The following is a 14,666-nucleotide window of genomic DNA, read 5'->3' as shown; positions in this document are numbered from 1 at the left end:
CAACGCAAGTTATTTTATTGAAATATGATAATATATTTACCCTTACAAAAGGTGTGATGCCAGAAATGTTCTCAGTAAAAGCAATTTTTGCATGTGCCCGATTTACCAAACATTTGTCGCCCGGGAAACATGCTGGTTTCCCGTGGCTTTACTGCGGTCATTGGATAAATAATGAGCCTAGGAATTTTCAGAGATCTAGAAATTATTTTACATGCAGCAAGTTACATTCACAAGAAAAGGTACAGTAAGCCTACTTACAAGAAACTAGGCCTAGGAGTAGGGTAACTAGCTAGGCTCGCTTACTTCTTGATATAACTGTCAACTGCAGTATAAATAAAATAAAAGGATGGGTGGCCCAAGTGGTTGCATATATGATTTAAAACTAGCCAACGAAATGATCTGGTACCTCCTAAAATAAGGAACTAGGCCTAGACGCACACCATCAACCATGTAAAATAATCAATTACATATACACATCGACATACTTACGGTTGACAATGCCACTAGCAATGTCCCTATGTTTGACCATTGACAAACACAAGTGCAGGTGAGAGTGATTTTAATACTGTAGCCTTACAAATATATATAAAAAAAATATATGTTTAACTTTGAATCATTTTTATTTTCAGAAAGTGTGTGTGGATATGGGAGAATTTCCAGTTGAAAATATTCGTAATTTTAGCATCATAGCCCATGTTGATCATGGCAAAAGCACGCTAGCTGACAGACTGTTAGAAATAGCAGGTGAAGTTGTATATTCGATTCAGTATAACGTTTTTCTGATAAGACCCCCACATTCTAGAGTTATGATATTTTAAATAACATGAGGTCTTGAAATGCTATGCTATGGGATCATTTTCATATTATATAATTGATTCATTTTATATTATTTAAACTAGAAAAGAGCAAACCTTCTCAGTACAATTCCGGTCATTTTGGTTCCTAGTGTGTATGGATGCATGCAGTAGGAAAATTTGTGTAACAAACAAGTGCTGCCACAAATTAAAATGTATTTATTCAAATAAATACCCGGGGCGTTTATTGTTTGAGAGGGATTTAGGGTTTGTTTATTAAAATACGATACTTTTAAAATATATGAGCCTCTCTATGTATAACCAAGGCAATCTGACAACAGAACACTGAGCTTGCCTTGCCAACATACTGTAGGAACTCACAACAGTCCTTTGATCTTATGTCTGGCTGTGACAAATACCAACAGTACTGTACTATGTACATATTCTCTGTGACGCGCGGTGTCTTTTAAGGGGCGTGGGACTGATTGTGCCCATAGCTGTTTTAACCTATCATAATATATTAGAAAAAGTCAAGCTCTCTCAGTGTTAGCAGATGACATTTTCTAAACCGTGGAAGATTGAAAATTCGTTCGCGGGAGGTTATCAAACTTTTGCGACTCACAGCCACAGATCTCGGGAACCCAGCATCGTGTTGTTAGATTGCCTTGGTATAACCTTGTTTCTGAATCTTTGTCTGATTGCAAGGATTTTAGTCGCGTGCAACGCGACTCTCCAGCTCACTATGTCGGTTGGTCGGTAAACACTAACTTGAGCGCGCGACTGCAGCCATGTAGATGGTCTTGTTTATACTAATTTGTGAGAATGATAAGACCTTTCTTGATTATCTTTTTAAGGTGTGATTTCTAAAAAAGGGGACAACCAACAAGTACTAGATACACTTCAAGTAGAACGTGAGAGAGGTATCACAGTGAAGGCCCAGACATCGTCATTATTTTATACTTACAAAGGAACCAAGTATTTACTTAACCTTATAGATACACCGGTAAGTATTTAACATTTAAGGTTGGTTCTTACTAGTAGGACGCAAGCCAAATGTCATAAAAACATAACCTTTCGTGTCACAAGTGCGAACCAATGACATAAACACCTTTTCTGCTCCATATGTATACGTCGCAACAGTGATTCAACTTTTTGTAAAACAGGGATGTAAAATTGATAGAAGAGTATATTCTTACGTTTTGTCATTATGTTACATTGTGGCAGGATTTTTTCAGCAAGAACCAAGATTTAGCATAGTCGCGTGGCCCAGCCTAGTCGCATGGCCAAGCCTAGTCGCATGGGCCAGCCTAGTCGCGTGGCCCAGCATAGTCGCGTGGCCCAGTCTAGTCGCGTGGCCCAGTCTAGTCGCGTGGCCCAGCCTAGTCGCGTGGCCCAGCCTAGTCAAGTGACAATTATAAGATAGTTATGTTATGTAATTTGACAGTGAAATATTGCCGCTTAGTACCTTACAGTATGTTATGTTTATATTTCACAGGGTCATGTAGATTTTAACTATGAGGTATCTAGGTCGCTGGCAGCATGTCAAGGTGTGCTGCTATTGGTCGATGCAAACCAAGGAGTTCAGGCACAAACTGTTGCTAACTTCTATTTGGCATTTGAGGCTGAATTATCTATTATACCTGTTTTAAATAAGGTAAGAAAAACAGAGGCAATAGAACCTGCTCTTTTTAACTTTGCTGTGAGGACCAACAATGGGAAATATATGGTTTTCACTATTCACTGAACACCCATATTAAGGAGAGAATTTGTTGGGCCCTGGAGGCGTTCCCAGAGGTTTTAATGTACATTCAACTCTTCCAATATTGGAAACCTCTGGGCTGGCTTAAATGTCTGGTTTTCTGGAAATTCTTGTATTCAGAATGTGTTTTTGATGGTAAAAGAGAACCTTTTGAACCTCAAAGAAAGTCTGGTTTTGGAAAGTGTCTGGTTTTCAGAACGTCTGGTATTGGGATAGTTGACCGTAGTATAAATTGTAGTATTGGAAAAGATATTATCACAAAAACTATGGTTAAATATATAATGACAGCCTGAAAAAATAATTTGTTGAATTGGATGGAAAAAGAAATATTTACCTGAAAAAACTTGATTGATTTATAGCAAAAAATAGTCCAATTGACTTTAAGTCAATGAGTTTTTGGTTGGTTTATTTAGTCTTTTTATAAGTGAAAACATTATTTTGTTTAGTTTTTTCCTTTGGAAGTGATTAACTTTATTAAAACTTCGAAATGGCCTATATGTTCTTGAGGGACAATACATCATTAACTGGATTTTATGTTTCTGTTTTTATTTTATCCAAAGATAGATTTAAAGAATGCAGACCCAGATGGTGTAGCCAGCCAACTGGAGAACCTATTTGATCTGAAGGAAGAAGAGTGTCTAAGAATATCAGCAAAGACAGGAGTTGGCATTCAAGATGTATTTGAGTCTATTATTCTTAAAGTACCACCGTAAGTTTGTCCTCGGTAGCCTACCCTTATGTTAAGTCTGAGAGTTGTTGGTGAGAGAACAGCTGGATGAAATATACAGCAGAACCCCTCCTTTGAGACATCCCTATAAAGGGGACACTTTCCCATGACATGAACGAGAGGAAATATATGTTTTAACACTACAATCAACCCCTATTCAGGAAACACCTCTGTTAATGGGACACTTTTTGGGTCTCAAAGGTGTCCCTTCATAGGGGTTCTATATCTATAAAAGCATGGATAAATAAATCCATTATTGTAATTCTATCGGATTTGACTGGTGGATTCATAAAGTAAAGCATGTTAACCACCAACTTATATAACCCAATTAAATTAAATACTGTAGATGTGTCCAAATGATATAGGGTTGGCCATGGCGATAAAACTAAAACAGTGTTGCCCCTCGTTTATTTCACAGGAAAGTGTCCCCTGATTATTGGTGTGCCTTGTACAGGAGTGTCCCAAAGGATGAATTTTTACTGTACTTATTCGGGAAAAGGAAAATATTACAGTACCTTTAAAAACCGGAAAGGCCTTTAACGACCATTAACTCTCTAACAGATTTGAACCCAGGATGTTGTTGCACCTAAATAACAATCGTGCTAAATACTTATTCCTCTTTTTGATTCCACAGGCCTGCAAGTTCACCAACAAAACCACTCAAAGCCTTTTTGTTTGACTCAACCTATGATCAGTACAGAGGAGCAATAGCGAATGTTGCCATCATTGATGGCAGTATCAGCAAAGGAGATAAAATTACTTCAGCATTCTCAGGAAAGACCTTTGATGTCAGTGAAGTTGGCATTATGTATCCAGATAGAGTTCCCACTGGCCAACTGTACGTTAACTGAGTTAGATTTTTTTGTCATTTTTAGTCGCGTGGACGCGACTCAATAGTTCACTATGTCGGTCGGTCTGTCGGTCGGTCTGTCGGTCCAGTATCACTATGCGTTTTATCGCTTTTCTGTACTTTTTTAACTGTTTTGATGTACAGAAAAGTTTTAAAGTACATTACTTTTTGAAAGTTCATTTTTTTCTGAGAGCACGTGACTTATGGCTGTTGGCCTTGTTTTTATTGGACTATAGTTTACTGTTCTAAACAAATTACTAATCTCCTTACAATTAAAGACCCCTCCAATTAAAGACCCCTCCAATTAAAGACCCCTCCAATTAAAGACTCCCTCCAATTAAAGACTCCCTCCAATTAAAGACCCCTCCTATTAAAGACTCATTCCAATTAAAGTCCCCTCCAATTAAAGACCCCTCCAATTAAAGACCCCTCCAATTAAAGACCCCTCCAATTAAGGACTCGCTCCAATTAAAGACTCCCTCCAATTAAAGACTCCTCCAATTAAAGACTCCCTCCAATTAAAGACTCATTCCAATTAAAGACCCCTCCAATTAAAGACTCCTCCAATTAAAGACCCCTCCAATTAAAGACCCCTCCAATTAAAGACCCCTCCAATTAAGGACTCGCTCCAATTAAAGACTCCCTCCAATTAAAGACTCCTCCAATTAAAGACTCCCTCCAATTAAAGACTCATTCCAATTAAAGACCCCTCCAATTAAAGACTCCTCCAATTAAAGACTCCTTCCAATTAAAGACCACTATACTGCTACCCTGGATGATCGCCTATCTCCTACCATTAGCTGGGTGGACCCAACTGAACACTATGTTATTACACTACTATAGTACTGAAACTACTTTTCAATTTGTAGTAGAACTAAGCTACTAACCTGGTTAGTCAACTCATGATCAACTCATAATTTAAGGGGAAAGTAAAAGGAATTTATTTATACTCTTGAGACATCATACTGTAGTATTGCCTTAGCAGTTTTCCATCTATGTGCCCTGGACCTCTTAACATAATAACACCTACTTTGAGAGGAGGAGGAATGTACTGCAACATTTCTATCTCTACATCCTGGCACTTATATCCATATTTTATCAATTAAGATATTCTGGTCAAGTAGGCTATGTTATAGCTGGAATGTACAACATCAAAGAAGCCAATATAGGTGACACCTTCCACCATCCGGGCCAACCTACAGAGCCTATGCCTGGCTTTAAAGCTGCTAAACCTATGGTATGTCATTTATTAAAGCTCCCTGTCTACACTATTATACTTTATGTGAAAACAAATTGTGATGTACCCATATATGGATACAATGATGTCATATCACTATCATATTTGGGCACATCACACTTTTTTATCATACTAGTTTGATAGTGTATACACAGAGCTTTATACCTTAAAAAAGATTTGCATCACATTATTTTTAAAATAATTATTAATTTGTTGGTCAAATAAAATCAGGTAAAACGAACTCTGAAAAAGGTGAGTCAAGCCGTTATGTTTCAATTTTTATATCATCACAGGAATGAAAAAAATACAACTAAATAAAAAAGTGTTTACATTTGACCCCCAGGGAGTGAGTATTTTTATTTGCTAGTTATGATTACTAAATATGATGTTTCTTTCAATTTCTGTAGGTTTTTGCAGGCATGTATCCCATTGACCAATCAGAGTATGTGTCTCTTAGAAGTGCAATAGATCGTCTGACATTGAATGACAGTAGCGTCTCAGTTAGCATAGATAGTAGGTAAGTGTATCTAAAAATTCCTTAATGCCACTTACACATGGAATGCCATGGTATGCAAGTGAGTAGGGCTAAGTTTTCTTACTACCTCAATGGTAAATTAGTTGAATAAGAATATATAGCAGAAATGAAGCAATACATGATTTTTGCATTATAAAACCGTAACCGAGCATGCCTGCCCTCATGTGGTCAGATTGACATATAAACTTCAGACATACAGTATCCAGTGCACTATTTCATGGGAAACCATTAGTATTACAGGAAAAATTGCAGATTACTCATCCTAATATGTTTACTGTACTTTAGTTGTATATAGCCAAATAGGCATATAGGTATAGGCAAAAAGTGCAAACAAACAAAATTCTTGAAGCGCTGCGAAAAAGGGGTGGCTCAAGAAAGTAATATTTCAAACCGGGGTATGGGATGTAAATTTTAGTTGTTTTAACTGGACATTCGTCAGTATGACTTTAAATATTATTTGAAAATTAATTATATTAATCATTTAACCATAACTAATGTTTTGTATGTTATTTTTAGTCCTGCGTTAGGTCAAGGGTGGCGTCTAGGCTTCTTAGGCCTTTTACACATGGATGTATTCAATCAACGCTTGGAGCAGGAGTATAATGCTAATGTCATCGTCACATCACCTAGTGTGCCTTACAAGGCTGTCTTAAAGGAAACAAAACTGAACAAACAGGACTATGGAGATACAGATGAAATCACAATCAACAACCCAGCTTTGGTAATTACATAATAAATACTACAGATGAGTATTTATACAAATTTGATTTATTATTATTATTATTTATTTTTTATAGTGGGTAGCCTCTCCAATCTAAGGCTGTTCTCCCAGAGGGCCCAGTGTATATACAGTGGCTGTGTGTGAACTAGTACACCGGGGTAACCCCCTACTCATCTTGAAAGATGTACTAGGTTCTTTAAAGTGCACATAAGCCAGATGTGTATACTGGACCTATGATTTATAGTCCTTATCCGTTCTACCACCAGAACCATGGAGCGAGTGAGTTTGAACCCTTGACGATGTTATAGCTATGTATTACGGTTCCACTGTCTTACCTCTCGGCCACTCACAATTAAAGATTAAGTTAAAAATAAACAGTTTACAATCTTCAACTATCAAAAGTTTCCAACAACATATTTTATTAATTGGTCAGGTGTTTCCCCTACTCTGACCACTTTTCTTGGATAGGACTCGAACCCACAACCTCCAGATCACTAGGCCAGCCGTACCCCTAGACCACCAAGCTTGTGCTGAGGGTTTACTTTAAGCCCTTCAACAGGATACTAATTGAAATAACTACTGCAAACTAGCTTTGCGTCAAAGAGTAAAGGGTCAGCTTTTTCCCCTACTCTGACCACTTTCCTTCTGATGATGTTTTGGTACCCAGTCATACAAGAGAAGAAAAGTGTGCAAAGTTTTCTATTTATGTACATGTATTTTTAGTTCCCAGATATATCCAGAGTGGAGAAATACCTAGAACCAATGATAATGGCTACAATTATTACACCAGATGAATACATTGGAAAGGTCATTAACCTCTGCATTGTAAGTATGATTGACACAAAGTCCAACAATATATTACATTTAATATTTTTTTTTTTTTTATATTTTATTTCAATTCACAATCGAGTCTGCCATTTACAGACTGGAATACATTAAAAGAACAAGACAGAAGAACATCGACAAGGTCCACAAGAACCAATTACAAATAAATATCATAATTTTTTAAATAAAGATAAACAGTTTGTTGGGTGGAGTGGAGTCAAAGGCAATATATGAATTAAGTATAAATCTCTGTATCCATTTTTAAGAACATTGAGTCTAGAAAAAGTAATGTGAAAAAGATAAGAAGATAGCCTACTTTTTACAGCAAGTCCGAAAGAAGAAAGATACACTCAAAGTAGTTCCTCCGTTGGTTTCGCTTTTTGTACAATATTTTATGTATTTTTTATTGCACATTCTTGAGCAGTTCAATGTGCTGAACAAATCAATGTTACTTTCCATCAAACATATGGATACCCTTGGGGCATTTCAAGCGTCCTCATCCCCCTCTCCTGTCAGGACAAATACTGGCGCCACCACGGCACAACCAAGGACAAAATCTGATCTCTAATGCATTTTTGTCATGTTTATTTTATTATGTTATCCTTGTTTGTATCTAATAAAATAATGTGTTGACTGAATTTTTTTTTTTGCAGGAGAAACGCTGTGAGCATGTTGAACACACATACATTGATCAGAAGAGGGTGTTGTTAAAGTACAGACTGCCACTCAATGAAGTCATCATCGACTTCTTTGACCGACTCAAGTCTATCTCATCAGGTTATGCAAGGTAAGGTAGGAGCCTTTTTAAAGGTGGGCATACTGTATGTCAACACGGAGATCATTACACAACATAAGCGCGCTGAGACACTTGATGCAACTGAAAGTAATGCACAGTTGCGAATGTCGACATAAGCGCTGTTGAGTTGCATTGTGTTGAACATGTTTTACTTTCCCTTAACTGAAATTGCAACTGAAAACTTGTAAGGGCTCACATACACTGGATCTTCTGTCAACTTGGGAAAGATGTTGCATAATATATATATTACAATACATAACCAGAATTAGTTTTAAAATCAGTACCATGAGATAAACGGTCACAGATACACACTGGATTTTTTAAATTTTGTTCAGTTTCTTGAAAGTTGGTCGTAAGGCTCCATTTTGTTCCCAGTTCCATTAAAAATCTGAACCTCGGCTTTTGATTGCTTAACCATTACAATGTTTACAATAGTTTTTTTTTTCAGTTTAATCCAATTTGAATTTTGACAATATTAATAATAAATGAATTCAGAAAGATTTTATAGATTATTAATTTTTTTGTGCCTTAGTTTTGATTATGAGGATAATGGCTTTGAACCAGCAGATCTTGTTAAACTTAATATATTGTTAAATGGAAAAGTTGTGGAGGAGTTGAGTACAGTGGTACACCGCGATAAGGCACGTGAAGTTGGCAAGCATATATGTACAAGATTGTATGATACGATACCACGACAATTGTATGAGGTCGCTATACAAGCAACAGTTGGCAGCAAAGTTTTAGCGAGAGAAACAGTAAGGCCCTTGAAAAAGAACGTCCTTGCTAAATGTGTAAGTAGTAGTATATTACAGGTTTCATTATATTTTAGAATATATTGTTTAAATAACAGGGACAGATTCATTCTCCTCGAAGATTGTGACTTATTGAACAAACACAGCTTCCAATGCAAACCTATATTTTAGTGCTATGATGTGCTTTTGTGATCTTATCTTTTAGTTCATTAGAAAATCCAATTATCATAGGATTAGCATAGCAGTAACACAATTATAATAACATTAAGGAATAACTATGTAGAAAATGGAGTTCATCATTTTAGCCGTACTTTCATTGTGTCATTGGCAATTGCTATGATACAGCATCACCCCTTCCTCCGTAAGTGGATCAAAACGTCCCAGCCAACTGCGTCAAAATGTTTTGGTAGGGTGAAATGACCCTGATACATTATAATTGCTTTACTTGTTGTGGCCTAGGATTGCCGATAAACAACAGAATTTTGAAGTTTTTAGTAAGAAGTGTGAAGTGAAGTTAAATAAAATAAAGATTGAGACTTGTGAAAAACCGTGAGGTTATAGGCGTGTGACGTAAGAGCTTGAGAGTGGGTCAAAAAGCATGAGTCTCACACCAGATGCGCAATACTTGTATGAGTGTAGTGTCTATGGGTATGGTTAGATTGAGCCCAAAGAAGCTGCAGCCGCAGAAACACAGCAGCAGCAATCGGTTCTGAAGTATTATTTAACAGTTTTTGTTCTATTCTCATTTGTATCCATAGTATGGTGGTGACATCTCAAGAAAGATGAAGCTACTCAAGAGGCAAGCTGAAGGCAAGAAAAGAATGAGAAAACTTGGCAATATAGATGTTCCAAAAGAAGCTTTTATATCTGTATTAAAAAGGTGATAGCAGCTTTAAACACTGATTTTATTATAGGTTTAAAGATATTTAATGAAATAAAATTACATAACAGGTATATAGTAGGAACACCACCCCCCCCCCCCCTCCTTCTTTTATTCAGGAGACACCCCTATTAAGGGAACATTTTGGTGAGTCTCGAAGGTGTCCTCTAAATAGGGTTCTACTTTAGTAGAATGAATGATGCAGTACACGGATTCTAAATTTCAACTAATAAGGGGTTAGGTATTTGAAATGATTAAATTATTTAAAATGTCTTGTAAATTAATAAAAAATTTATTTTGAGCATGTGTGATATTTTAAGTGCATGCATAAATGCTATGAAAGCATTGATATGAAATTTGTGTCTTGTTTCTTTGAATTTATGATCTTAATTCCATAAAATCACACCCAAGTTACACTGCACGGTTCACGATTATCAAAAAAATATGTCGCAAAACTTCTTTTTTTTTAAGTTGGCTAAGTTACAAGATAGTTTTTGAGAATGACTGAGCCAAAAAAAACAGCAGCTTTTCCCAATATTGCATATATAATGCAATTAAGATGTCTGTAGAGACTTTGTTTTGGCCTTAAATGACTCAGATACAGGTTTCCAATAGCCAGCATAGGACTGTTTAGTATCACCCAGAAACATATAAGAATAACGCAGATAATGGAAAATGATCACCTAATTAGAAAATACTACATTGCCACTCAACAACATCAATGAAACATAAACACTGTCAACTTTTGCATTGTCAATCACTTTTTATTATTATTTAACAAATTATTACTGTTAATTGGTTCTCTTATTGGTGTACTGATAATTACTTAAAGTTGTATATCAAGAAAACAAAAGAGACTATTATTGATTATAGGAAGCGTGATAAAAACCACAGTGAGCTGTAAAACATCATAAATATTTAGGTACAATAATTGATGATAAACTTACAGTAACTGGAAAGAAAATTCAACATATTTTACCAATTGGTGCAAACAGAGGATTCATTTTAAGACATATGAAGAAATATCATGTTCATAGAATCTTGGTGTTGTTTTATGAATCAGTAATGTTATCAGTTTTAACATTTTTTGCAATAGCTTGGTTTTATAGCCTCGATAAATTATGAAGACAGTAGAGAAAATCAGTAAAACAGCTTACAGAATACAGTAATAGGAACTAAATATAGTAAGAATGCTAAAGATATTGTTAACAAAGTTAGAAATTGAAAGTAATTATGTCGGATGAGTATCACCCTCTCCACCATCCTTGTCTTTAGTAAGTCAGGGCGTTTAGTGTACCCAAGATGGAAAACCAATAGGATAAGAAACTCGTTTCTCCCTACTGCAATGAGGCAATTGAATGAAACTTGAAAGCGTTAAAATTTTAACCTTTTTAACTCATTTTTTTGTGAACTTTGAACAAACAAAAATCATTTCAAACTACGTACATATTTTACTGTGTTTGACCATGAATAAATGAATACTGAACTTCTCAACACAACAACATTAGAAGTTCCACTTTCCGATGAAGATTTGCTTGCTTATATAGCTTCAATGCTAAACCATGGAGCTATAATAGCTCCATGGCTAAACTCCATTGCCATTCGTTCAGTTCTAAAAACAAATATAAAAATCTCTAAATCATGGTTTTTTTAATATATAATTTATAGTATCTAATGACAATTTCGGTTTTTGGTTATGTTGTTATTGAGGATCCTAACCCACCCCGACCCCGAAGAACCTCTTTTTCTTGAACCTTATTATTGTCTCCTGTCCTATCCACAAACAAATTATAACAAGATGGGGTGAGAATGATTTTTGATTCTTCAGTGTTATTGATAATTGGAATTCATTAAGTTTAAATCCTAAAATCTAAATTCTAAGATCACCCTCAAAATCTCTGACCTATGTCAGAGAGGCGAATTATAAGTCCTGATGCTTTACCCCCTCCAACTCATGGTAAAAAAAAAAATACCTCCAATTCCACAATATAGATGCCGATTGTTTCACCTCGACTTTCGTTGGTCGCCTGGCCACCAATGTCAACTTCCTGTATCATGGGCGATGAAAGAATTATTTTTATCTTTAGTAACAAAATTTAATTTTGTTTGTCCTTCTTTGCTGCATTTCTTGTTTATATATTATGGATGAAGATATTAACCAAAATAAGGAAAAATTTGTATATCTTTTTATATTGCCCAGCCAAGCATTCTGTCTGTCTTGTGTTTTGGCTAAATAAAAAAGTTTTAGTTTGTTGTCCCCGTCCTCATCAAATTTCCTCATGATATTTTTATTTATTTTGACTTTTTTTTTTAAATGTCGTATTCCGTTAAAAAAGTAACAATTAAAAAAAAAAACTTTAGGATGTTTAATGAATTAAAATGTTGTTGACAAAACAATGTAGTGGGATAGTTGAATTGAACTCTGAATTAGATATCTGTTACAGTATATATTGTTGAAAAAATAGATACTACTGTAGCTAATAATAAATAAGAATTGAATACCGAATGGGAAATATTTGTCTTGTCAGTTCATTCAAGGGAACAACTGGAATATCTAAAAAAGTGCCTCCTTTCCAGAACCAGGAGTGGTGTTGAAAGTCAAATATAGAGGCATACAAGCTGTAGCTTCCTGGTTAACATTCTTGCCATCCAATCCCCTAGGTCCAGGGTTCAATCCTGACCTAGTGCCATATTAACTCACAACTCTTTCAACTCCACTCCCTAAGCCTCAAATGAGACTGATGAGATAAAATAGTTTATCCATCCTCTCATTGGCAAGTTACTCACTTTTGAATGCATATGAAATAATTAATTAAATTAATTACAACTGTCATTAAAATGACTTACCTCTTCGTTGTTGCTTCCAAAAACATTTTGGAAATACCTAATTGAACGTCTAACCACGAAATCCATTATAATATTTATTACTGCGTTTTGCTGTTGAATGAATAAATATAAAGATTATTCTTATACATTTGAATTTGAATACAATAACTTTATGAGTTATATTGAATAGGAAAAATAGTTACAAAATTATCTATTTTAGTGGCTCACATATGTTTTTGCAGTTTACATTTTGCAGAAATTTTAACATAAAATTATGGGTTGGTTGCCCTGAGAGCAAGTAAACAGCGCTCTTTGTCCCACAACCAACACCCACCCCCTCCTTTAGCCCACCAATACTAATAGTTTCTTTCAATATCTGATCTTACTTACCACATAATTCAGGAATGTATATATGATGGGCATTTTGTGATAAGGAAGGAGAAAACTGAATTCACTATTAAATACAACTGTTCCAATACTGTGATTTTCTGCTAAACTAGAAAAAACAAAATACATATATCTTTTATATAGTGTGCTGTTCTAGTTTGTCATGAATAGCCTATTTATTACTGCACTGTTCATAAATATTGATGGCGATTCTACACCAAAATTAAACAAAGGAGGGCATGCCGTGTACCATTCCTATGTAGAATTAAAACAACACCTAATGTTAAAGTATTAAAAAGACAACAATCGAATGTCGCAATTTGATTTATGCTGCTGAACATTGATCTACTGTGGTTTTTGAGTTTTATTTTCTGATTCTACAATTTGATTGATCTATTTTTTATCAATTTATTTATTTATTTATTTATTTTATTTATTTTTTTTTAATTAATTAATTAATTTATTTATTTTTTATTTTTCCTTTTCTGTGCGTTTTTTTGTCTTGTTTGTTTCTCTTTATTTCCACTCTTATTCAATTATCCATTTTATTTGCATAGGCATACCCAGCACAAGATTTCCTCATCTTCTCGGGATTATGCCTTCCTCCATAGCCAATTTTCTTAAATTCACTTTTCTGTTGTTTTATCCAACAAACATCTATTTCATTTTTTATATTCCTTACCATTTTTGTTTATTATTTTGTACTGTATTGCTATGGAGGAAAATAAATGTCTTTTGAAATGAAATGAAAATGAAAAGAATCAACATGGCTGCTAGCTTCCTATTTTGTCCAGCTATCCTATGAAAAGCTTGGTACAGGCCTGACATCACTTGGTTGAGCAAAATAGGTCGATACTTGATAAATGAATTATGTTCTCTTATTAATATTTTCTTGTAATTAGTATAAAACTAGCAATTTTTAACTGTTTTACTGGAAAACACATGATCCTTTCATGATCAGAGACTCCTGTCTTTGGATGCCTAAGACCGACGGGCGTCTCTGGAGTCCGAACTGACTAAAAACCAGTAACCCCTATAGCCAACGAATGAACACTTGCTCAACCTAATGATACAGTTCAGTAATGTAAAATAACACCAGAATAACATTGATATATTATAATAATATTATTATATATTAAGTATTATGTTATATTATATATATATTAAGTGGTGGAATAATTATATTGTACTTACAGTACGCTTTGCTGAAGTTGTGCTTTGTATATTTGACTGAGCGATTACTTTACAATTTTAAAAGGCAATGCGATAAGCCAGTCTACGCAAACTCAAACAACGAGACTGCACGCCCTCTACATAAATACTGAAGCGTGCGTCTTGCTTATATATTTTTTTATTTATTCTTTCTTTTGACTGGATTGCATTTTCAGTAACGCAGTACTGCTTTCCAAAATGGTCCAGTTATAAGTTTAAAAGTAAATAAAAATTATAACATAAATACACAGTAGGCCTAATTTAAAAGATATATACAGAACAGTTAAAAACAAATAAAATATAAAAAATAAAATATAAAAAATGTAGGATCACTTGGATGACATAAGAGTTGCTATATTTTTGAG

The 14,666-nt window shown here is 34.9% G+C and overlaps 1 protein-coding gene across 1 annotated transcript; it reads left to right on the top strand.

Moving 5' to 3' along the window:
* Position 1: 1 nt before the first annotated feature.
* On the top strand, positions 2-10,173 carry LOC144843824 (translation factor Guf1, mitochondrial-like). Its single transcript, XM_078700781.1, has 13 exons — positions 2-239; positions 630-744; positions 1,649-1,797; positions 2,290-2,448; positions 3,114-3,262; positions 3,915-4,118; positions 5,238-5,367; positions 5,775-5,884; positions 6,419-6,623; positions 7,347-7,448; positions 8,102-8,235; positions 8,777-9,035; positions 9,755-10,173. The coding sequence occupies exons 1-13, from the start codon at positions 57-59 to the stop codon at positions 9,878-9,880; spliced, it is 2,025 nt and encodes a 674-aa protein (XP_078556907.1). The 5' UTR covers positions 2-56; the 3' UTR covers positions 9,881-10,173.
* Positions 10,174-14,666: the final 4,493 nt, after the last annotated feature.

This window comes from Antedon bifida, chromosome 5 (genome assembly GCF_963402885.1).
Source record: "Antedon bifida chromosome 5, ecAntBifi1.1, whole genome shotgun sequence".
NCBI classification, from domain to species: Eukaryota; Metazoa; Echinodermata; class Crinoidea; order Comatulida; family Antedonidae; genus Antedon; species Antedon bifida.
The sequence above is the reverse complement of the archived record's forward strand: the minus strand, read 5'-3'. Positions and strand labels throughout refer to the sequence as shown.

Excerpts from the sequence above, each read along its gene's own strand:
- LOC144843824 (XM_078700781.1), top strand. The coding sequence starts at position 57 with ATGCCAGAAATGTTCTCAGTAAAAGCAATTTTTGCATGTGCCCGATTT. Across the intron at positions 3,263-3,914 it reads ATTATTCTTAAAGTACCACC|GCCTGCAAGTTCACCAACAA; the intron begins GTAAGTTTGTCC and ends TTGATTCCACAG. Across the intron at positions 9,036-9,754 it reads AGAACGTCCTTGCTAAATGT|TATGGTGGTGACATCTCAAG; the intron begins GTAAGTAGTAGT and ends TTGTATCCATAG.